Raw genomic sequence first — 26,747 nt, forward strand, 5'->3', positions numbered from 1 at the left:
TAATTGTAAGGGAGGCAGGGCTATATCCAGGGGGTTTTAGGGGATTTGACTCCCCCACCCCCACGAAATCTTTTTTCCGATTCGTAAAAACATAACAAAAATGAATATAAACGCATTTTTAATATGTTTTTATCTTTTTGTAAGCCCCCCGTCCCCCCAAAAATCCTGGATACGACTCTAAACGGAAGCTTCGCCTCTCCATCCTTTACCTCCACCTCTTTTCAAAATTATACAATTTTCTTTTACAAAAGTGTTTACTGATAAACTTGAAAAGCTTTTAAGAGATATACAACTGAATCTTTTAAAGCATGGCTAATCGACTAATCACAGGCTTGTAAATTATGATTTGTAAGAAAGGCTACAACTCCGTGAACTTATCTGCAATTTATTTCTGATGTGTAGAATATAAAACTAAGAGCTAAAACGACAAGATATAATGATTTGACGCACATCCTTGTTGATTTCAGAAGTTAAGCACTTTTTTTTCTGCTTCTCTATAAAGGGAATAAAGGGAATAGATATAGGGCCATAATTCGGAATTATTGTTTTTAGTAGAAGATTGTTTTAGAGTAAGTGATGGAAAATTCAACAAAGATACACATTGATATAGCCTTCATGAAATTGAAAGCCATGTAAATAAGCTAGTGTAAGTTTATCATAGAAGAAATTGGTTTCAGAATTGTACTATAAGAAAGCAGGCACGTACACATATTTTTGTTCAGGGGAGGCCCAACTGTAAAAAAAGTCTTTTTCAATATACTGAATTTGAAGCTCCAAGTTTACTGAATTTTAACTCAGAGAAACTTAGAATTTTTGTAGGGGGCAGGGCCTAGAGCCCCTCCTCTTGTGTACCTTCCAGCAAAAGGTGCTGTAATAATGAAAATGAAAGAAATGAGTGCTTTTTTGGCGCTTCATTTCCCTACATAAGTATTATCTGGCTGACCTAATTTGTTGTAATTTGTTTCTTCTATTTATATAATATGTTTATGCATCTATCTCTGTGACCCACAAACCATTTCAGGGAGATAAGACGAAGGATTGTCCCGTTTTAGCCCTTTATAAACCGGAAAAATCTGAGTTAATCACTAGCTTTAAGAGAGGAAGTTTAGAAGAATGCATCAGCAAACTTTTAGCCAGTCAATATTTTTTCCTGTACAAAAATAATCAATCTTTAGTTTGCCAACAAAATTTCGGTAAACTTCTTCTACCATTGAAGCCCTATTCGGTGGAGTTGGTTTTTTTTTTTATTTTGCCCCTTTTTCCATCTATCCATGAATTTATTTCTAATATCCATGCATATTTATGTGTTTTTTTTGGGATCACATAATGTGAGAAATAATGAAGAGAGAGGAGGGGAGGCAGAGAGAAAGGGAGGGGGAGGGAGGTATAAAAGGAAAGTGATAATGAAAAAGGGGGAAATTTGCTTTGTTTGATTGGTGAAGCGCGTTTTTATTCTCGCTTCACTTTTTATTTGTTTTGGTCTTCTATAAGAACTAATACCCCTGCCCTCCCCTCTTGGAGGGTCATGCCTTTGGGCTGGTAATTTCTTCCCTTCCTTACTTTTTAACCTTGACAATGATTTCCTTGTATGCCAAGGAAATTTAAGTTGTTTCATAATGTATGTAATTGTTACAGCAAGTAGAAATTACCTGAAGATTTAGACTTTTCCCTGGTGTATCTTGGCGCGTCTATTTTACTTGATGAGAGCCGCGTTGTGTAGTAAAAGCTGAACTGAGTAACTCCAGCCACCTCATGCTTGGCAAATGCAGACATGGCAGCTAAAACAAATGGCAAAAATTTGAATACTTTTATTTGGGACGGATTAGTTGATGGATCAAGAGTGTCAAATTTAAGGCTTGATGTTTCCCAATTTTTTGTTTAAAACATATCATTCTGCCAAACTTTCTTTTGCTCTGATTTTGCATGCCCAAAATTACACCATCATAACTTAAATATCTTACATACAAAGGTGTGAAGAAAGAAAAAAAAGTAAGAAAAGGTTAAAAAGATGGAAGTAAAAAAAGAAAAGGTACGTTGTTTGTTTTTAAAACGTGATGTGGTCTAGATTGACTCTCTAAATTATACCATCTAAGTTAGTTGTATTTTAGCTTATGTCCAATCTCTTTGAAAAATGGTTTAAAGCGCGTTTTCAATTATTGATTATAGTTACGGTTGCTCTACAAAATTATATATATAAAGTCAAAAATATTAAAATGATATATATATATATATATATATATATATATACATATATATATATATATATATATATATATATATATATATATATATATATATATATATATATATATATATATATATATATATATATATATATATATATATATATATATATATATATATATATATATATATATATATATATATATATATATATATATATATATATATATATATATGTAGTAACGGGAGCTGCGGGCTTCTATATATGGATTCTTCATGTCGCTTGCTGTCTAAACGCAGACAATTCAAGCCTTTCCTTTCCATGCCGTCCAAATGGACCTTAAAATAGATTAAATAAAATTTTTTTTTTTTTTAATTGCATGCAAGGAGCAACATTAAAACTTAAAATGAACAGAAATCATTCCGTATATGAAACGGTTCGTCTTTTTACGCTAAAGCTTGACTCTTTGTCACAAATCTACTTTTCGAAACAATGAAAAACTTTAGCGTAAAGAGCGAGGCGTTGAGGAGGGAACAAGCCCTTTCATATACCGAATAATTTCTGTTCGTTTTAAGTTTTAATGTCGCTCCTTACTTGCAGTTAAATTTTTTTTTTATTTAATTTCTGAACCTTTTTGAATTACAGCATTTTCTGATTTTGGCCCACGGCACATGAATAAATAAAACGAAATTTGCCTATTAATTTTATTTGGCTAAATAGCTTTCTCATAGTTTTAATTGGGCAATTTGAATAAAAAGGAGTGGGGGAGGAGGCCAATTTCCTCTCCAATTTTAGTTACTTAAAATGCAACTAGATTTTTGTTTTTTTAACGAACGTTTTTGTTAGTAATAAATACACGTACCTTACGAATAAACTTACGTAAAGAACTTCTATATTTGTGTATTTTATATGAGGGGATTCGCCCCCTCATCAATACCTCGCTCTTTACACTACAGCTTGAATTTTATCCCAAATGCTTAAGAATGAACCCTGAATCACAAAGGTCGAAGAATAAATAGTTGAAATTACTAAAAATACTTTAGCGTAAAGAGCGAGGTATTTTGGAGGAGACGAACTGCCTTATATACGTAATATTTTATGTTCGTTTAAGTTTTAATTCTGCTCATTACTTCCAGCTGAAATTCCAATCTATTTATGTGCACAGACAATGGGACAGCGAAGAATGTTGTATATTCGTAAGGTAACTACGTAAAACTTGCGAATATACAACATTCTTCGCTGTCCCATTGTCTGTACACATAAATAGATTGTCAGGTTTACCGACTCTTGAACATGCAAAATATAATTGTCCATGGGAAAAACAATACGTATTCAGATATATACCTCATTATTCTAATGATTGCCCTTGAGCTTTGTTGATGGTGATTGCTAATCAAACATTCCCTGTGTCCCCATCGTCATTTATATATCCCCCTGTGCCCCCCGGCGTCCCCGTTGTAGTTGTGTCCCTGTGTCCCAGTCTTCATTTATAGTCGACAAACATGACGTCAGTCAACAAACAAACATGACGTCAGTCGACACACACGTCCCATCGTCATTTGTGTCCCGGTGTCCCAGTCTGTAATTTCTTTTTGAGTGTCCTGGTGGTCATTTATATTCCCTTTTTTTTTTTAGTTTTCTTTTTCTCCTTTATTTTTCAGTTTTTTTAATTTTTTTAGTTTTTTTTTCTTTTTCAGTTTTTAGTTTTTTTATTAGTTTTTAATTTTTTTTCTTTTTAGTTTTTTTGTTGTTTTTACCCTTTTTTAGTTTTTTTCTTTTTTAGTTTTTAGTTTTTTACATTTTTATACTTTTTTTAGTTTTTTAGCTTTTTTAGTTTTTTTAGTAGTTTTTACCTGTTTTTTAGGTTTTTTTTTAGTTTTTTTTCTTTTTTGTTTTTTTTCTTCTTTTGTATTAATGCTAAAGCCAAGGTTCGAACCTGGAACCTCTCGGACCTAGAACCTGGAAGATAACGCTTTACCAACTCAGCTACTTCGGCTTGAATACATTTGCCTTTTTTAGTTTTTTTTAGTATTTTTTTTCGGTTTCTTTTTCTCCTTTATTTTTCAGTTTTTTTCCTTTTTTTAGTTTTTTTTTTCTTTTTCAGTTTTTAGTCTTTTTAGTTTTTTATTAGTTTTTAGTTTTTTTTCTTTTTCAGTTTTTAGTTTTTTATTAGTTTTTAGTTTTTTTTTCTTTTTAGTTTTTTTGCTTTTTTACCCTTTTTTAGTTTTTTTAGTTTTTTCTTTTTTAGTTTTTAGTTTTTTACATTTTTTTACTTTTTTTTAGCTTTTTTAGTTTTTTTAGTAGTTTTACCTGTTTTTTAGTTTTTTTTTAGTTTTTTTTTCTTTTTTGTTTTTTCTTCTTTTATATTAATGCTAAAGCCAAGGTTCGAACCTGGAACCTCTCGGACCTAGAACCTGGAAGATAAAGCTTTACCAACTCAGCTACTTCGGCTTGAATACATTTGCCTTTTTTAGTTTTTTTTTAGTATTTTTTTTCGTTTTCTTTTTCTCCTTTATTTTTCAGTTTTTTTCCTTTTTTTAGTTTTTTTTTCTTTTTCAGTTTTTAGTTTTTTTAGTTTTTTTTATTAGTTTTTAGTTTTTTTTTCTTTTTAGTTTTTTTGTAGTTTTTATCTTTTTTAGTTTTTTTCTTCTTTTGTATTAATGCTAAAGTCAAGGTTCGAACCTGGAACCTCTCGGACCTAGTACCTGGAACATAACGCTTTACCAACTGAGCTACTGTATTTATATTTTTATCGGATTAACGACGCTTCTTCACTACTAAGGTCCCTGCGTCGGCCCTGTAGTGCATTCCTGCAGCATGGTTCGATCTCTGGGTCCCGTGTTACCACGCTAAGGTCAAACCCACTGCGCCAACACAGGTAGTTATATAACTGAGCTACTTCGGCTTGAATACATTCGTTTTTTAATTGGTATGCGATGAAATAATTCAGACGTCATATGCGGACAGTGACGTCACTCGACAAACAGACACACAGACAACTTACTTTTATATATATACTAGCTGTTGGGGTGGCACTTCGCGCCACCCCAACACCTAGCTTTGTTAATGGTGATTGCAAATGCTAATCGAATTGGGAATTGCAATCTTTTAAATTGAAAAGGCAGATCCGTTGGATTCATGGGAATGCGAGGAATAAGAACAGCCTCACCCTCAAAAGGCCCTGTCAAGATTGTGGCCTCTATTAAGTTTTCCATTGTTTTTTTTTACGGCAAGTCGCGTGCCATTACAAAGCTTTGGTGGGTTGATATTTCTTAAAAGTATTATTGGTACGCCTATTTTTAGTTGTAGCACGTGTGGTGGAAACCCTGAAAGATCTATGGAATTTAAAAATTCAGATGGATAATTAACCGCTTCATTTGGTTCCAAAACTGTGTCGACTGACTTGTAAAGGACAGCCTGGTCTCGAATCTTGGTCAAAACAATATTGTTGATTTCGTGGACGTCTATATTTTAGGGTGCGAGAATCGCACTTACACTTAGCCATTTATTGTTTTTATAATTTTTTAGAATATTCGGAAATACTTTTTCAATCAATTCATTTTTGGACGTCACTAAATTGCAGAAATCAGCAGGTAGTTGTATACGTCCTGAAATTGAGTCTACTGGGAGCTTTCCGTTTCCAATTGCCAGCAATTGATCTGAAAATGTTTGACCAAAGTCATCGTTTTGCAATCGGACACGCATATTTGTAGTTAATTTTAATATTTTTACGTGTGCCCATAAATTAGAAGTTTTCAGGCAAGCATTCATTTCGTCTGCAGGAGTTGATCTAGGTATTATAGGTAATGTTTGCCTGAAATCTCCCGCAAGCAATATTAATGTGCTGCCAAAGGGTTTCGACTTCCCTCTAAAATCTTTCAAGCATTGATCCAGAGCCTCGACCGATTTTTTGTGTGCCATTGTGCACTCATCCCAAATAATAAGTTTGCATTGCTGCAATACTTTACCCATCCCAGATGATTTGGAAATATTGCACGTGGGAGTTTCTGTAGAGTGCAAATTCAGAGGCAATTTATAAGCAGAATGAGCAGTTCTTCCACCAGGCAGCAATGTTGCGGCTATTCCGGACGACGCAATTGCCAACGCTATATCATTTTTTGATCGAATTGATGCCAGATTCAGTTTTATCAGAAACGTTTTACCAGTACCTCCTGGCGCATCCAAAAAGAAAATTTCTCCAACGTTGTTATCGACACAATGCATTATCGTATCATAAATGTCTCTTTGTTCCGACGTTAACTTGGAAATGTTATTTTGTACATACGACAATAGATCACTCGTACTGTAACTTTGTTCACGATCCAATTCTACACATGTCGAAACAGCAGCGATACGGTTAGGTGAAGGCATTCCCAAATCCTGAAGAGGTTTGTTTGCCATACGTACGCACAAATCTTCTATAATAACTAAAGTGTAGTTATAAATTTCTGATGTAAAATCAAAACTCATATCTGACGTCTCTAACTGTTTTCGATGGAGTATATCTTCCGACATTTTTGACTTGTATTTTTCCCATAACTCTGTAGGAGCTGATGGAGAGCAAGTTGTTAAAATGATGCCAAACAATGCACAAATTTGACTTGGGGTTGACGTTTCGCACGCGTCATTGATGCAGTTATCCCAGTGTTGGTCATTCTCCAATAAATTCAGAGCTTGGCATGCACTACGGTAAGTGTCATGTATAGTACCGTTTACAGTTCTCAAATGCTCAAAGGATGTCGGACCGGGTACATTCACCAAAAGCAGGGGTAGAAAGAAGCATTCATGTGGATTTGGGTGAACGGTGTAGAGTCTTCCTATCGTGGTATCTTTGAATATGGTAAGTTGGCCGTCGACTGACTTACCCTGTTTTCGACGTTCAAATACTTTATTTTTAGTATTCCACGTGTAATACGAAGGCACTTCAGTATACAGCAGTTTTTTTGCAAAAGAATCATTTTTGCGAAGCGAAAAAAAAGCTGTTAATGTTGTATTCGGTGGATTCAGGGCTCTTTGTTGCACGTTGGTTTCCGTGAAATAAACACGTTGACCATTCTGTAAATGTACCGCTAAGTGAACAACAGCTGGACTACGTTCATGTATCAGAAATGAAAGAATTCGCCAAACAGCTTCATTACTGCTCATGTATCTTCCAGCCTGATATTGTACGATTTCGTCGAAATCTTTGATTTCGGGCTGCAAGCCAAAAACTGCCATGTCACTGCCTTTGTTGACGTATTTACATATGTATTTGATTGCCTTTACGGAATTACAGTATTCAACGTTTATGTGTGCATTAAATGTTTTTGATAATAATGGGGAATATGGAACAAACCACTGGTTATCTACTTCGATGGTGGTACCGTTACGCTTCTTTATTATTGCTGTTTTACCACCATCTTCAGTAGATCTTCTTCTATATTGTGGGTAACCATCATTGCCAGTAATTGTGTTTGATACTAAAAGTCGAGGATATTGCTTTGTGCACCTTCCTTTGGCCATGCATGGTGAATTTTCGTTCAGTGCACCGCAAGGTCCATGTATCATATTTTTTACAATAATATCATGTAACCCCTTATCGACATTTTTATCAGGTATTTCAGCGGAAATCACATCATCAATTTCGTTCGAAGTAATTTTTTTATGTAGCCAGATTAGTATATGTGCGTGTGGCAAACCTCGTTTTTGCCATTCCACTGAATACATCCAGCATCACACTGACCCAAACACTTCACGTTTTACTATGTAGTTTATCAGTGATTTCAACTTTTGCCGGAAGACACGGGCCGTAATGTCATGCCTATGAACCGCCGATTGTCCTTGAAGTAAAAGCTGCAGTATCTCGTCCCAAGATTGATTACATGTAAATGTAATAAATAAATCTGGACGACCATAGAGACGAACATACGCAATAGCATCTTGAGCATATTCATGCATACGACGGGGAGTGCCAGCATATGACGAAGGTAAAATTGTTAATCTTCCAACGTTTGTGGTATTACCGTCATTTATAACTGCATCTCGCAAATGAATGTATTGTTCAGAGCGGAGCTTGGTCTGATTCAGGCGGATATATAGCAAACGTTCTGATTCAATTTTAGCATACATATCAACGACAAATTAGGGAAACAATTCACGGCATTTTAAAATATAATTTTCTTCATCCTGCCGAATCTTTAGTCTATAGGAATAATAATGCATTGCACTGCATTTCTTATTCATTTCTTTGTTAGTGGCTGGATTCATCAGTTTAATATTAAAGTGATAGCCGTTGGCTCCATCCCAAAAAATGATAGGATATTGTTGGGCATCGTAGCATCGATGAGTTTCAGCAATTCTTAACAACTGAGCGTTTCGCTTATGAAGAATACTATCTCGAGGTAAAAACTGATCACCGACCATAACGATTGCCACTTCGTCGATAGTTGGAGCATTGTATCCACGCACATGTTGGCCAGGAGGCGTTTTGTCAGCGGAAATAACAATTTTAAACGTATCAGTAGGCATCAAATCGATGGCTGTTTTGAACAGACGCACTAAATTATTATTTTCGTGGAAAAGATGTTGCAATTGGGAAACGATTGTCCTTTCAACGTTGGGAGAAATTTCGCAACGTGCATTCAATTCAGAATTTCTATCACTGATGAAGTACAATTGTAAAAATTTATGATTCTCACCTGAGAATGGTAGAAGGGACCCTGCTCTACGATAAATTTGCCCTTTTACTTTGAAAGTAGACATAAATTGATCTGGATTTTCGATTTGGGCTCCAAACGACGTCATTTGGAAACATGAGTTGTATTTTCTGATTTTTGACAAAAAACGCTTAGATTCTGACGTAGTTCCAGTAAGGAAAGTCATCAATGGCTCTGGTGGTGCAGCCAATAGAGGAAGTTTAACTTTTCCTGAGGCGCAACACATTCCCATTGTTTCACCATTGAATTTCAAGGCCTTGCAATAGGGACAAATTTTAGACATTGTCCCAATTTGAACACATCTACTCAAGCTATAATCATCGACTAGTCTGTACCTGAATGCCAGGCGATAACTTTCAGGTTGCTCTGATTCCTCGGCACACTTTCTTTTCTTACTTTCTCTATCAGCAGCAAGCCTGATTTCTTGCTATTCTTGTGATTCCTCGGCACGCTTTCTTTTCTTAGTTTCTCTATCAGCAGCAAGCCTGATTTCTTGCTGTTCTTGTGATTCCTTGGCACGCCTTCTTTTTTCAATTTCTCTTTTAGCAGCAAGTCTGCTTTCGCGTTGCTCTGGTAGTTCCTCGGCACGCTTTCTGTTCTTTCTTTCTATATCAGCCTCAAGCCTGTTTCCTTGCAGTTCTTTTGATTCCTCGGCACGCTTTCTGTTCTTTCTTTCTCTATCAGCCTCAAGCCTGTTTCCTTGCTGTTCTTTTGATTCCTCGGCACGCTTTCTTTTCTGACTTTCTCTATCAGCAGCAAGGTTTTTGGCATAGACTCTTTGAGCATCTTCATCGGCTTTTGCCATTGTAAGTTCATCAGTCATTTTAAACTTAAACATTATTAGATTTCTACGTGTATATATATGTCTTAAATATCTTTGATGACGTCACCGTCATAGCAAAAATGACGACAACTAACTTCATAACGTCAGTCGACACAGAAATATGACGTCACCTGACAGACAGACACACAGACAAACAACTTATTTTTATATATATAGATATATGGATATATATATATATATATATATATATATATATATATATATATATATATATACATATATATATATATATATATATATATATATATATATATATATATATATATATATATATATGTATTAACAGGTGGGACACAAGGACACAACTGCAATGGCGCGTAACTAATATGGCGCGTAACGACTTACGCGCGCTGGGGGGCTTGGGGGCGAAGCGCCCCAGCTAGTTATCTATCTATATATATAAAAATCATTATAAACTTAAGCATTAATAGAATTCTACGCGAACATACGTCTTATATAACTTGAATGACGTCACGCCTTCAAAGCAAAAATGATGGCAACTAATTTCATGACGTCAGCCGAAATATGACGGCGAACATATGTCTTATATAACTTGAATGACGTCACCTTCAAAGCAAAAATGATGGCAACTAATTTCATGACGTCAGCCGAAACATGACGTCACCTGATCCATCCACAGATCCACACACAGACAACTTATTTTTATATATATAGATATATATATATATATATATATATATATATATATATATACTAGCTGTTGGGGTGGCGCTTCGCGCCACCCCAACACCTAGTTGGTGGGGGCGCTTCGCGCCCCCCCCAAGCCCCCCCGCGCGCGTAAGTCGTTACGCGCCATAATAGTTACGCGCCATTGTAGTTGTGTCCCTATGTCCCACCTGTGAATATAGATATATATATATATATATGGTTTTAACTACGTAAAACTTGCGAATATACAACATTCTTTGCTGTCCCATTGTCTTTGCATATAAATAGATTGTCAGGTTATCCCCCTGTTTCCCCCGGTGTCCCCGTTGTAGTTGTGTCCCTGTGTCCCGGTCGTCATTTATATTCCCTGTGTCCCGGGTCCCGGTCATCATTTGTATCCCGGTGTCCCGGTCTGTATATACCTTCGTTTTTTAGTTTTGTTTTTCTCCTTTATTTTTTTCCTTTTTTTTTCTTTTTTAGCTTATTTAGATTTTTAGATTTTTTAGTTTTTTTTATTAGTTTTTAGTTTTTATTTCTTTTTAGTTTTTTTGTCCCGGTCGTCATTTATATCCCCCTGTTTCCCCCGGTGTCCCCGTTGTAGTTGTGTCCCTGTGTCCCGGTCGTTATTTATATTCCCTGTGTCCCGGTCGTCATTTGTATCCCGGTGTACCGGTCTGTATATACATTCGTTTTTTAGTTTTGTTTTTCTCCTTTATTTTTTTCCTTTTTTTTTCTTTTTTAGTTTATTTAGATTTTTAGATTTTTTAGTTTTTTTATTAGTTTTTAGTTTTTTTTTCTTTTTAGTTTTTTTGTAGTTTTTACCTTCTTTTTAGTTTTGTTAATTTTTTTTTTTACTTGTGTCCTGGTCGTCATTTATACTCCCTGTGTCCCGGTGCTTTGTTGATTGCTAATCGAACATTCCTTTTGTCCTGGTCGCTTTCTCTTTGAGTGTCGTCATTTATTTTTTTCTTTTTTAGTTCTTTTAGTTTTTACCTTTTTTAGTTTTTTTTTAGTTTTTAGTTTTTTTAGTTTTTTACCTTTTTTTAGTTTTTTTAGTTTTTTAGCTTTTTTATTTTTTTTATTAGTTTTTAGTTTTTTTGTAGTTTTTGCCTTTTTTTTTAGTTTTTTGTCCTGGTCGCTTTCTCTTTGAGTGTCGTCATTTATTAGTTTTTTCCTTTTTTTTTTAGTTTTTTATTGGTTTTTACCTTTATTTTAGCTTATTTTTCAGTTTTTTCCTTTTTTTTAGTTTTTTTTTATTTTTTATTTTTTTTAGTTTTTTACCTTTTTTTAGTTTTTTTAGTTTTTTTAGTTTTTTAGCTTTTTTACTTTTTTTATTAGTTTTTAGTTTTTTTTTGTAGTTTTTGCCTTTTTTTAGTTTTTTCAGTTTTTTTTTTAATTTTTTATTGGTTTTTACCTTTATAGTTTTTTTAGTTTTTTAGCTTTTTTATTTTTTTTATTAGTTTTTAGTTTTTTTTGTAGTTTTTGCCTTTTTTTAGTTTTTTCAGTTTTGACGTCACCTAATCCAGTTTTTTCAGGTGACGTCACCTGACACATCCATCCACACATCCATCCATCCATCCATCCACAGACAACTTATTTTTATATATATAGATATATATATCTATATATATAAAAATAAGTTGTCTGTCTGTCTGTGGATCTGTGGATCAGGTGACATCATGTTTCTGTGTCGGCTGACGTCATGAAATTAGTTGTCGTCATTTTTGCTATGACGGTGACGTCATTAAAGATATTTAAGACATATATGTTCACGTAGAAATCTATTAATGTTTAAGTTTAAAATGACTGATGAACTTACAATGGCAAACGCCGATGAAGATGCTCAAAGAGTCTATGACTGATGAAGATGCTCAAAGAGTCTATGCCAAAAAACTTGCTGCTGATAGAGAAAGTCAGAAAAGAAAGCGTGCCGAGGAACTACCAGAGCAACGCGAAAGCAGACTTGCTGCTAAAAGAGAAAGTGAAAAAAGAAGGCGTGCCGAGGAACTACTAGAGCAACGCAGAAGCAGACTTGCTGCTAAAAGAGAAAGTGAAAAAAGAAGGCGTGCCGAGGAATCAAAAGACCAGCAGGGAAACAGGCTTGAGGCTGATAGAGAAAGAAAGAACAGAAAGCATGCCGAGGAACTACCAGAGCAACGCAGAAGCAGACTTGCTGCTAAAAGAGAAAGTGAAAAAAGAAGGCCTGCCGAGGAACTACTAGAGCAACGCAGAAGCAGACTTGCTGCTAAAAGAGAAAGTGAAAAAAGAAGGCGTGCCGAGGAATCAAAAGACCAGCAGGGAAACAGGCTTGCTGCTGATAGAGAAAGTAAGAAAAGAAAGCGTGCCGAGGAATCAGAGCAATCTGAAAGTTATCGCCTGGCATTCAGGTACAACCCAGTCGATGATTATAGCTTGAGTAGATGTGTTCAAATCGGGACAATTTCTAAAATTTGTCCCTATTGCAAGGCCTTTAAATTCAATGGTGAAACAATGGGAATGTGTTGCGCCTCAGGAAAAGTTAAACTTCCTCTATTGGCTGCACCACCAGAGCCATTGAAGACTTTCCTTACTGGAACTACGTCAGAATCTAAGCGTTTTTTGTCAAAAATCAGACAATACAACTCATGTTTCCAAATGACGTCGTTTGGAGCCCAAATCGAAAATCCAGATCAATTTATGTCTACTTTCAAAGTAAAAGGGCAAATTTATCATAAAGCAGGGTCCCTTCTACCATTCTCAGGCGAGAATCATAAATTTTTACAATTGTACTTCATCAGTGATAGAAATTCTGAATTGAATGCACGTTGCGAAATTTCTCCCAACGTTGAAAGGACAATCGTTTCCCAATTGCAACATCTTTTCCACGAAAATAATAAGTTAGTGCGTCTGTTCAAAACAGCCATCGATTTGATGCCTACTGATACTCATAAAATTGTTATTTCCGCTGACAAAACGCCTCCTGGCCAACATGTGCGTAGATACAATGCTCCGACTATCGACGAAGTGGCAATCGTTATGGTCGGTGATCAGTTTTTACCTCGAGATATTATTCTACATAAGCGAAACGCTCAGTTGTTAAGAATTGCTGAAACTCATCGATGCTACGATGCCCTACAATATCCTATCATTTTTTGGGATGGAGCCGACGGCTATCACTTTAATATTAAATTGATGAATCCAGCCACTAACAAAGAAATGAATAAGAAATGCAGTGCAATGCATTATTATTCCTATAGACTAATGATTCGGCAGGATAAAGAAAATTATATTTTAAAATGCCGTGAATTGTTTCACCAATTTATGGTTGATATGTATGCTAAAATTGAATCAGAACATTTGCTATATTTCTGCCTGAATCAGACCAAGCTCCGCTCTGAACAATACATTCATTTGCGAGATGCAGTTATAAATGACGGTAATACCACAAACGTTGGAAGATTAACAATTTTACCTTCGTCATATGTTGGCAGTCCCCGTCATATGCATGAATATGCTCAAGATGCTATTGCGTATGTTCGTCTCTATGGTCGTCCAGATTTATTTATTACATTTACATGTAATCAATCTTGGGACGAGATACTGCAGCTTTTACTTCAAGGACAATCGGCGGTTCATAGGCATGACATTACGGCACGTGTCTTCCGGCAAAAGTTGAAATCACTGATAAACTACCTTGTAAAACATGAAGTGTTTGGGTCAGTGCGATGCTGGATTTACTCAGTGGAATGGCAAAAACGAGGTTTGCCACACGCACATATACTAATCTGGCTACATAAAAAATTACTTCAAACGAAATTGATGATGTGATTTCCGCTGAAATACCTGATAAAAATGTCGATAAGGGGTTACATGATATTATTGTAAAAAATATGATACATGGACCTTGCGGTGCACTGAACGAAAATTCACCATGCATGGCCAAAGGAAGGTGCACAAAGCAATATCCTCGACTTTTAGTACCCAAAACAATTACTGGCAATGATGGTTACCCACAATATAGAAGAAGATCTACTGAAGATGGCGGTAAAACAGCAATAATAAAGAAGCGTAACGGTACCACCATCGAAGTAGATAACCAGTGGGTTGTTCCATATTCCCCTTTATTATCAAAAACATTTAATGCACACATAAACGTTGAATACTGTAACTCCGTAAAGGCAATAAAATACATATGTAAATACGTCAACAAAGGCAGTGACATGGCAGTTTTTGGCTTGCAGTCCGAAATCAAAGATTTCGATGAAATCGTAGAATATCAGGCTGGAAGATACATAAGCAGTAATGAAGCTGTTTGGCGAATTCTTTCATTTCCGATACATGAACGTAGTCCAGCTGTTGTTCACTTAGCGGTACATTTACAGAATGATCAACGTGTTTATTTCACGGAAACCAACGTGAAACAAAGAGTCCTGAATCCACCGGATACAACATTAACAGCTTTTTTTTCGCTTTGCAAAAATGATTCTTTTGCGAAAAAACTGCTGTATACTGAAGTGCCTTCGTATTACACGTGGAATACTAAAAATAAAGTATTTGAACGTCGAAAACAGGGTAAGTCAGTCGACGGCCAACCTACCATTTTCAAAGATACCACGATAGGAAGACTCTACACCGTTCACCCCAATCAACATGAATTCTTCTTTCTACGCCTGCTTTTCTTGAATGTACCCGGTCCGACATCCTTTGAGTATTTGAGGACTGTAAATGGTACTATACATGACACTTACCGTAGTGCATGCCAAGCTCTGAATTTATTGGAGAATGACCAACACTGGGATAACTGCATCAATGACGCGTGCGAAACGTCAACCCCAAGTCAAATTCGTGCATTGTTTGGCATCATTTTAACAACTTGCTCTCCATCAGCTCCTACAGATTTATGGGAAAAATATAAGTCAAAAATGTCCGAAGATATACTTCATCGAAAACAGTTAGAGACGTCAGACATGACTTTTGATTTTACACCAGAAATTTATAACTACACTTTAGTTGTTATAGAAGATTTTTGCATAAGTATGGCAAACAAACCTCTTCAGGGTTTGGGAATGCCTTCACCTAACCGTATCGCTGCTGTTTCGACATGTGTAGAATTGGATCGTGAACAAAGTTACAGTACGAGTGATCTATTGTCGTATGTACAAAATAACATTTCCAAGTTAACGTCGGAACAAAAAGACATTTATGATACGATAATGCATTGTGTCGATAACAACGTTGGAGAAATTTTCTTTTTGGATGCGCCAGGAGGTACTGGTAAAACGTTTGTGATAAAACTGATTCTGGCATCAATTCGATCTAAAAATGATATAGCGTTGGCAATTGCGTCGTCCGGAATAGCCGCAACATTGCTGCCTGGTGGAAGAACTGCTCATTCCGCTTTGAAATTGCCTCTGAACTTGCATTCTACAGAAACTCCCACGTGCAATATTTCCAAATCATCTGGGATGGGTAAAGTATTGCAGCAATGCAAACTTATTATTTGGGATGAGTGCACAATGGCACACAAAAAATCGCTCGAGGCTCTGGATCAATGCTTGAAAGATTTGCGAGGGAAGTCGAAACCCTTTGGCAGCACCTTAATATTGCTTGCGGGAGATTTCAGGCAAACATTACCTATAATACCTAGATCAACTCCTGCAGACGAAATGAATGCTTGCCTGAAAAATTCTAATTTATGGGCACACGTAAAAACATTAAAATTAACTACAAATATGCGTGTCCGATTGCAAAACGATGACTCTGGTCAAACATTTTCAGATCAATTGCTGGCAATGGGAAACGGAAAGCTCCCAGTAGACTCAATTTCAGGACGTATACAACTACCTGCTGATTTCTGTAATTTAGTGACGTCCAAAAATGAATTGACTGAAAAAGTATTTCCGAATATTCTAAAAAATTATAAAAATAATAAATGGCTAAGTGAAAGAGCGATTCTCGCACCCAAAAATATAGACGTCCACGAAATCAACAATATTGTTTTGACCAAGATTCAAGACCAGGCAGTCCTTTACAAGTCAGTCGACACAGTTTTGGAACCAAATGAAGCGGTTAATTATCCATCTGAATTTTTAAATTCCATAGATCTTTCAGGGTTTCCACCACACGTGCTACAACTAAAAATAGGCGTACCAATAATATTGTTACGTAACATAAACCCACCAAAGCTTTGCAATGGCACTCGACTTGCCGTAAAAAAAACAATGGAAAACCTAATAGAGGCCACAATCCTGACAGGGCCTTTTGAGGGTGAGGCTGTTCTTATTCCTCGCATTCCCATGATTCCAACAGATCTGCCTTTTCAATTTAAAAGATTGCAATTCCCAATTCGATTAGCATTTGCAATCACCATTAACAAAGCTCAAGGTCAATCATTAGAAAAATGTGGTATTGATCTTAATACTGATTGTTTTTCCCATGGACAATTGTACGTTGCATGTTCGAGGGTCGGTAAACCTGACAATCTATTTATATGCAGCGAGAATTGGACAGTGAAGAATGTTGTATATTCTCAAGTTTTACGCAGTTAATTTGTATTTCGGAACCAAATGAAGCGGTTAATTATCCATCTGAATTTTTAAATTCCATAGATCCTTCAGGGTGTCCACCACACCTGCTACAACTAAAAATAGGCGTACCAATAATACTTTTAAGAAATATCAACCCACCAAAGCTTTGCAATGGCACGCGACTTGCCGTAAAAAAACAACAATGGAAAACCTAATAGATGCCACAATCTTGACAGGGCCTTATGAGGGTGAGGCTGTTCTTATTCCTCGCATTCCCATGATTCCAACGGATCTGCTTTTTCAATTTAAAAGATTGCAATTCCCAATTCGATTAGCATTTGCAACCACCATCAACAAAGCTCAAGGGCAATCACTAGAAAAATGCGGTATAGATCTTAATACAGATTGCTTTACCAATGTACAATTGTATGTTGCATCTTTGAGGGTCGGTAAACCTGACAATCTATTTATACGCACAGACAATGGGACAGCGAAGACTGTTGTATATTCACAAGTTTTACGTAGTTAATTTGTATTGTATCTATCTATCTATCTATCTATATAAAAACGAGTTGTGTGTATGCATGTTTGTTTGTTTGTAAAAAGAGCGTTTGCATATGACGTCATTATTAGTACATACGGCTTTGTATATGGACAGACAATGGGAAAGCCAAGAATGTTGTATATTCGCAATTTTTACGTAGTTTGAAACACATATATAAATCTATCTATATTCACAGGTGGGACACAGGGACACAACTACAATGGCGCGTAACTAATATGGCGCGTAACTAATATGGCGCGTAACGACTTACGCGCGCGGGGGGGCTTGGGGGGGCGCAAAGCGCCCCACCAACTAGGTGTTGGGTTGGCGCTCCGCGCCACCCCAACAGCTAGTATTATATAAATGATGCGTTGGAAACTCAGCAATCTTATTTATACCTTGCATGACATCGTCTAATAGAATGATTTTATCATGTTGTATATGATGTCATAAGGAAGTTTTATATGTTGTAGTAACATAGTACATGGAGTCACTTGTAAAAACTAAAATTAAGTCTTTTAACGATTTTTCATACTTCTGACCTATCTAGATTGTTTTTTAGGCGAGAATATCTCAAGAAATCAATTTTTCCGAAAAAATATGGAGCTGTTTTCGAAAAAAATACATGTCTCGAGATATAATGAGAAATAATTATATCATGAGAAATGAGAACATTTTCCAGAAACAATTATTTAAGTCTCAAACAATTTGTGAAAATTAACAGCCTAAAACAACTGAGTATTAAAACGATTATAAGTTGTTAATTGGTTTGACACAATTTTTTATGATATTTTAGAGAATGAAATTTTCCTTTAGGGAAATTTGGAGACTAGTCTTCCCAGCAAAAGGGAATCAGATTAGATAATTTGTATTTGGATACTTTTGTTAGATATAAAATTTTTTTGTTAGCTGGGTACTAACTAATGTTAGTACACATACTCTGCTTTGTCTTACGGCTCTGTACCAATTGGGGCTTTCAGGAAAAGTTTGGGAACAGGAGGGGTCAAAGGACCCTGGTTCTTTCGTAATAATCTGTACTAAGGTTCTTTTATGTCTATGTTTTGATATGCTTTTTGGCAAGTTATCCATATAGCCCATCAATTTGCTTAAACCTTTCTATAGAGCCCTCCTCGTAAAGTAAAATCATATGTATGTTCCTGCCTGTAGCATAATTGTCATTTTTTTTGCTAACCGTTTTTGATAAAAAAATTTTGAGATAATATCTAAGAAAATGATTTTGAAGACTAATTTTCAAAACACAAAATTTCTTTGAACATTGCCTGGGTTGTTTTTTAAACTAGAAAAGGCCTGGTGTCAGAGAAGCACAGAGGACCTATTTTATTGTCAGGTTTGATTTGATCGTTATCAAATAAAAAAAATTTATTTTTCTTTTCCCTTATCTGTTAACCCCTCCGGATCCACGATAATTAGGAGACTTTTAGATTGAAAAATGAACTAATCAGACAGAGAGAGAAAGAGCTAAACTTTTACATAATTAGCCACAATTTGGAAATATTAAGATAAGTAACTCACCTTTTGAGGTTTTGAAAGAGCTAGATGGTGTCGTAGGAATGATAATTTCTGAAAAAATAAAGAACATCATACTAACGTGGGAGGAGTTTTATAAGATAATAAAATGGTAAGTTGATAAAATAGTAGATAAAATGGTAATAATAAAACTCATTATTATGGTTCATTTATTATTTTTAGAAGTGTAATGTTGAATATCACAAGCCTAAAATATTTCGGGAAAAGGCGACAAAAATCTATGATCTGTACACCACAAACAGTTTATTTTGTTCACTACGATGAATTGTTATGATTCTCAGGAAAGGTTTTATCGCTTCAATTCCAATTGATTAATCAATCCAGCTCAATCCTAAGCTCATTTATATGTTACATCACTCAAAGGAATAATATTTAAGGAGGAACAATGTCAAGCGCCATAAAGTGTTTACTAGATTAGATCAAAACAAGTCATTTATTGTAAACAGGATACACTTTCATAAACAGGGTCCAATCAAAGCATCTTTTGGTCAACCCTCTTGACCAAATACTACTACTACTACTCCAAACAACTCTACTACTACTACTAACTACTACTAAACTCACCGATAAACTACTACTACTCCAAACAACTCACCGTAGCACCAAGCCGCCTGAGGCCAACACTGCAATACACGCTCTTCCTCCATCCTAATCAATTTAAAGTCTCCCTCTTTACACCCTCCCAATAAGTTTCTATTTCCCCTAAATCTTTCCTTACGACATTTTCCCATCTTAGCCGAGGATGACCTGCTTTTCGTTTAGCCCTTAAGGGTTTGCCATAAAGGTCAAACATTTATAAAATAAAAGTATTTGACTAAAATTGTGCATGATAAAAGTTGAATCAAATACAATTAGGCTTTAGTCAATAAAATACTATATAATGACTTTAATCAAATATTTTAATAATAATAATACTGTCAACAAAAGAAAAATTTGTCAACAAGTACTAAAGTTATGAAAACATAAAAAATATGAATTATTAAGAGCACACGAAACTCAGAACTCAATTTCGAGAATAATGGTGTGATCCAGATCTTTAGTGACCTATTCTGAACCTGTTCAATTTTGGAACTACTTTCCTTTGTCAGAGCGAAAAACAACACAGGACATGCATATTCTGCTAGCGGGTAAATGAAGATGCGCAAGATTAGTTTTAAATTATCTTGCTTTTCGCATTTTTTTTGCTTGTGCATTTTTTTCGCATTTTTTTTGCTTTTGCTTTTCGCAATTTTTCGCACTTGGATACCACTGTTTGCTTTATTATAACAATCTTTTATTTTCATGCCAAGTTAGATTAGAAGAGATCACATTCCCTAGGAGGGTAGTGCTATTGCAGAGGAGACTTCGGTCCGAAAGTGGTTCAGATTAAAAAAAATATGGTGAGGTGAAGTTAGTGCGCAATGGAAAAGTGCGTTTTAGATGATTTTGAGTACTGTTACTGAATTTGTGCTTTTATGATGATCATCAAAGACTGATTGACGGCAACACTATTTTTTACTTTAGAGACTACTAAATTTAACAAATAGAGTGTGGTATTTGAACTAGGTCCCATCTTTTTAAGATTTTTCCTAGGATCTTGTGATTCCAAGCCTGACCTTGGTATCTTTGGAGAAGTATAAGTATTAAACATTGCCTTACGAAAATATGTTATTCATACATATTATTACTATTAAACAGTTTTTTTTTTTTCATACTCAGCTCTTGGTGACATCCTGGTTTGGAGTTGGTTCTTAAATCTGCTTAGCACCAGAGTAGAAGTAATATTTCCCAGACATTATTCAAAAGATTCATGTTGTATAGACCATGCCAGGATGGACACAATGGCTAAATAACAGTTTCAATAATATTTTGCAAAAGGAAGCTAATAATTAAAGCCCCGAAATGTTTTTTTATTCTTTCTAAGGGAAACTGTCAAATATATAAGCCTCTTTATGTATTAGTTAAACTCTTTTTCAATTTATTTCCATTCTTGAATCTCGAAATCTCGATTCCTGCCAAGAGCAAATACTTATATTTATTGATTTGTTAGTTTTCACTTAGTTATCCGGACAACTTCGAGCTCTAGAAAACTAACAATTCAACTAAAATTCACTTTTCTAGCATTTGAATGAAAGAGATTTAAGAGAATCTATTGTTTTTGTTTCTCCCATGGATTTAAAAGGATATTTCCAAGTATTCTGAATTTACACTCTTAGGAAATGTAATCAATAAAGTTCCAGAAAGGCAGCTCCCCCCAAACATACTTTTCCTAAAACCAGAAATATGTCTTGAAATACCCTAAGTGGAATTGTTTCCCGAAAAAAGTTTGCTGACAAAATTGATCAAACATAATGCCTATTCAATGTTGAGCGACACTTTGTTGTTTATTATTTCAAAGTTGAAGTGATGAAGATGCAAAGTGACAGGAGAGAGCTAAGTAAGCTGTATAAGCCTTTCAAACTGTATTATTGACTTACCTTATTTCAGTAGAAAATTGCTTTTTATTTGGAAGGAGAAGTTCAAAAGAAGACACATTTTCCCGTTACTCCTTGAAGTAGAGACTTCGAAATGTGTGATGTTAAGAAATTTTAAAATAGATAAATAGTATTTATTGTCTTCATAAATAAATATGAAATAGCTGCTTTTCTAACGGAAAAATTCTAACATTAATAATTAGTGACTTTCTGAATTTTTTGGAAATTCGCATTAATTTATCTACTAATTTAATCAGTGATCAATTATTTCATTAAATCTAAAATTTTCAGTTCGTGGACAGTTCTTATCTTTCTGAGGCTTAAAACTTTAATATCCTTTTATATAGTAGTGCAATCTATAAAAGTTACCAGTCACAAAATAAAGATACCCCAAATTAAGTAGTTTTTATTCTTTTGATGACTCTAGTCCCAAAATGGACTGCCAAATCCAGTCTTAGACTTTTTTTCACTTGATAGTCAAAGTGCCTTGCCCCGAAAGGAATTCAAAAACAAAAGCCCTAGAAATTTTTTCTACTAAAGTTTTTTACAGTGAAACATTCAGCAGAAATTGCTGTTATTAGGGCAACCAAACATAGATTTCTCACCATGAAGTTTAACAGCTACTTCAGCTTCACCGAGAGCATTTTTTGCCATACATTTATAGGTATCAAAATCTCTTCGTGAGATCCCCTGTATTCCAAGAGTAATCCTTGATATGTACCCGGATTCATCTGTTTTGGTAGAGTGCTTCTTTCCGGCGAGTAAAACATTTCTTTCAGATCCTTTGACCCAGTAGACAATTGCTTTTGGCCAAGCTTCTACTTGGCACTCAAGTCGAGCTGATCCTCCATGTGGAGCACCAACGATTTCCTGTGACACCCATATTGTTGGTGGAACTAAAAATGAAAGTAATCTTTTCTTCATAGCAGGAAGTGATTTGTAGATAAAGGAAATCGGTGAAGGCTGAAGGCTTCTTTATGAGTAATTTAAAGATGTCTAGGAAGCAATTAGCCATACCAAAAGTGCTCATTCTTTTCACATAACAGAATAAACTAAGGTCAGAAAATTTCTTGTCGACTGTATCAAATATGAAGGGAATTACAAGCTATGGAGTATTGAGATTGATCATTTTTTGTAGGGGGCCAATAATTTTTTCTCTTATTATTTAAAAATTATATTACTTCTAATCTCATCAATAATTGGAAGATAATTTATAAACATATTGCTTGATTCTTTTCTACTTTCATTGTTTGTTTTTTTGTATAATGTTTTTCTATCCTATACCTTACTTTAATCTTACTTAGGAGTAAATTTAAAACACCAAAATAATTTTTACAATGGTTTATCAAAACCCGAATTGTGATGAATTAAGAAATAAAATCTAAAGCAAACATATTGAACATACTGAGATATCATACTGAACAATGAATGTAAACTTAAAAGAGCAGAAATCAGACGCAACGATATAGCGTTGCCTGTTGTAAAGCCGTACATCTTCAATTTTTTTATTAAAAAAAAATATAAATAACTAAATAAAAAAAATTACTAAATAACTAAATAATTAAAAATAAAAAAAGCTATCACTAAATAAAAAAAAGCTTTTTCGTCTGAAAGTTAGGAGCAACATTAAAACTTAGAACGAACAGAAATTATTTTGTCTACGAAAGGGTTTGCCCTCTCGTAAACACCTCGCTCTTTACGCTAAAGTTTGAATTTTGTTCAAATTCTCTAAGAAGGACCCCTGAATCACGAAGGCCATTTAGTTAGAATAAATAGCTCTTTTAAAAGTACTAAGAACTATAGTATAAAGAGAGAGGTATTAACGAGGGGGTGAATCCCCTCGTATACGTAATAATTTCTGTTCGGTTTAAGTTTTAATGTTGATCCTTACTTTCAGTCGAAAAAACTTATTTTTTTAATTAATTTCTAATCATTTTTAAATAATGCTGGAAAATCGGGCTTCGTGGAAACATTCTCTTCTCCCATAAGAAATCCCTTCATAGAAAGAGCCTCCCACGTAACCCCCGACCTCCCACCACCATATGGAATCACCCCTGAAAACGTTTGTATACTTCCCAATAACCAATAATATATGTAAACAATTGGAAAAGTTCATAACTTGCAGCCGATCGGGGACTTTGGGGGATTAAGTCATCCTCAAAAACATAGTTATTAGTAGTTTTTTTAATATGCTGAACAAAATGGCTATCTCAAAATGTTGATCCGATGACTTTGGGAAAAACATGAGCGTGGGAGGAGTGTAGTTGCCCTACATTTTTTGGTCTCTTAAAAAGGACAGTAGAACTTTCATCATAAATTAAAATGAGCCCTCTTGCGATATTCTAGGACCATGGGTAGATACGAGCACCCCTGGAAAAAAACAAACAAAAAACACCCACTAATAAACCCGTATCCGTGATCTTTGTTCAGGCAAAAATAAAAATTCCACGTTTTTGCAGATAAGAAACCTCTACAGTAGGGTTCTCTGATACGCTGAACCTGATGAACTAATTTTCATTAAGATTTGATGACTTTCAAGTTGTCCCCCCTCTTTTCGAAAATAAGGCAAGGTTTCTCAGAACCGTGACTTTTGATGGGTAAGACTAAACTTAATAAAATTAGCATTATAGTCCTATTCTTTTGATGTACCTACAGGTATCAAAATTCTTTTTTTTTCGTTACAACGAACTGTTTAATTTTTTTCCCCACAAGCACTTCATATGGAAGGGGCTCTATACAAATAGGAAGTTCTCGTGCATTTTTTGAGAGTCAAAAGTGATCAGAGGGTAACTAACCCTCCCCCTAACCCGTTTTCCCCGAAGGTATCAGATTAAAATTTTGAGATAGTCATATCGTTAAAAATAGTTCAAAATTCAGATAAAAAAAAATCTCTGTTGTCGACACAGCCCCCCAGAGCCTGGGGGCAGGCATTGTAAGTTATGCTCTGGGGTATATATGGTTCTTATGGGAGGAATACTCGCATAAACTTCAAAGAGGGCTCATTTGACTGGAAATTTGACGTTCTTGTTCACTTTCTAAAAGTCAAAAGAGATCGGAGGGTAACTACCTCCCTACGCCCGTTTTTCCCGAAATGCATTGGATAAAAGTTTTGAGATAGCCACATTGTTAAAAATAGTTTGAAGATCAGATAACAAAAACTCTAGCGTCGACAAGGCCCCCAAATACCTGGTGGTGACGTGTTAACTTATGCCCTGGGGGCATACATGCTTTTTATGAAATGGATGCTATTATAAACTTCAGAAAGGGCTCCTTTTACTGGAAACTGAAAGTTCTAGTTTACTTTTAAGGAATCAACAGATATCTAAGGGCACAGGGACCCCCACGCCAATGTTTTTTATTTATTCATATGGAACAGGTGGTCATATAACCTTCAGAGGGGGCTTATTCAATTGTAAATCGGAAGTTCTAGTGCCCTTTTTAAAAGTCAAAATTGATCGGACGGCAACAAGCCCCCCACTGATTTTTTCCTCAAATACGTCTATAAAATTTTGACATAGTCATTTTGGTAAAAAGTAATTCAAGAATCAAATAAAAAAACAGCAAGGTCGACACAACCCCCCAGTGCCAGGGGGCATGCATTGTAAATTGAGCCCTGGGAGCATATATGGTTCTTATGGAGAGGGTTCACGGTGGCTCATTTCATTTGATATTGAAGTTTATAGTTATCATTTTATGAGTCGAAAGTGATCGGAGAGAATATATGCCCTCCCCCCTTCCACACACGCCCTCTTTTCGCAAAATGTATTCGACAAAATTTTGAGATGTCCAGTTTGTTTTAAATAGTCCAACGATCAGATAACGAAACTTTGCGGTTAACATACCCCCCTCTCAATTCCGGGGGAAAGGTTTTAACATATGCCAAGGGGGTACATAGAGTTTTTTTTTATGGAAGAGCTGGCTGCATAAACTTCAGAGGGAACTCAAGCGTTTAGAAAATAGTTTCTTGGGGGCATATAAAGTTTAATGTAAGGGGTTATCGGAAATTGAACGTTCTAATTACCTTTTAAGAGTCATCAATAGGATGATCGGAGGGCATCTCCCCCCCATCCTCTTTTCCCAAAATGTATCCGATCAAAATGTTGAAAATAAAATTGTTCACCATTAACTTTGAAATAGTTCAACGATCATGCGACAAACTACTCAGATTCAACCTCCCTCCCCCTGCCAGGGGGTAGTGTTTTAACATATGGCCAAGGGAGAAAAAAGGTTTTCATGGAAGAGGTGGTCTTATACACTTCAGTGTCATTTATTTATAAATGACTGGTTATTTATAAATGACTCTTTCAGTTATTTATTTAATTACTATTTCTCTTTCGAGTATTTTTCAGGTTATTTATTAAGAAAGAGGGCATGTTTGATTCTGGATTTCCTGGACGCGTTGCTAGCAGCGCACTGAAATTTGTAAAACAAAAAAGGTTGTGCACAGCCATCCCCGTCCACCCTCTAGCATTAAACCCGACCTCCGAATATCCTACCATTTGAAGCGCAAATGGGAGAAAAGCTGTATATAATGATTGTGGGTGGTGGTCTCTTATTCTCCCAAGCCCGGGGAAATGCCTCTGAGCTGCGGAGCTTGATGTTACTTTGATACTTGGATATACTGATTGACGTCGCAACCTGGTGTGCGGTGCAAGGGCTGTAAGTTATGCAAGTTGCTTTTTGTTACTTTGATACTATGTTTACTTTGATACTTGGATTTAGTAAGTTACTTAGCAACATTGGTTTACGGTACAAGGACTGTAAGTTATGCAAGTTGCTTACTGTTACTTTAATACCTTGTTTACTTTGATGTTTTCTTTACTTTGTTATTTTTTCTTAAGGATTTTTTGCTTTAGGGAAATAAGGAATTTTTACAAACTTAAAGCTTTTTGCGATAAAAAACTAACAAAATTAGTTAAAAAACTTTCTGAAAAAGAAGTTTTTCAAAGAAAAGTAAAAGTTTATGCTAAACTTAAGGACAGCGGATGCAAATACCTATTAAAATTCATTCGAAAAACGACCAAATATTACTATTAAAGAACAAATGAAACCCATAACGAACATAAATGAAATAAACAATCATATCCCCCCCAAAGAAAAAACAACATACAACAAGTACTAATACAAATGAATAAATAAATCTTAAAAGGAGTAATGCTTAAATTGAATATGCAAATAAAGCTTAAAACGAAAAAAAAAATTCTACTAAAACATAAATGAAACCCAAAACGAACAGAAATTAAATGAACAATCAATGCTAACAAACGTACAATAGAGACTAATAAATGAATAAATAAATGTTT

At 35.2% G+C, this 26,747-nt stretch overlaps 1 protein-coding gene across 2 annotated transcripts in view; it reads right to left on the reverse strand.

Moving 5' to 3' along the window:
* Positions 1-91: 91 nt before the first annotated feature.
* Positions 92-26,747, reverse strand: part of LOC136042748 (lachesin-like) — a 119,395-nt gene continuing 92,739 nt past the window's right edge. Inside the window, exons 6-8 of one of the 2 annotated variants that reach the window (XM_065727719.1) lie at positions 22,050-22,340; positions 18,977-19,024; positions 92-1,778 (exon numbers count right to left, since the gene is read on the reverse strand). In XM_065727719.1, coding sequence (XP_065583791.1) covers positions 1,630-1,778; positions 18,977-19,024; positions 22,050-22,340 — 488 coding nt within the window. In that variant the 3' untranslated portion in view covers positions 92-1,629. The remainder of the gene's footprint in view (positions 1,779-18,976; positions 19,025-22,049; positions 22,341-26,747) is intronic. The other variant, XM_065727715.1, reaches the window with a different exon arrangement.

This window comes from Artemia franciscana, chromosome 2 (assembly GCF_032884065.1).
Source record: "Artemia franciscana chromosome 2, ASM3288406v1, whole genome shotgun sequence".
Lineage (NCBI taxonomy): Eukaryota > Metazoa > Arthropoda > Branchiopoda > Anostraca > Artemiidae > Artemia > Artemia franciscana.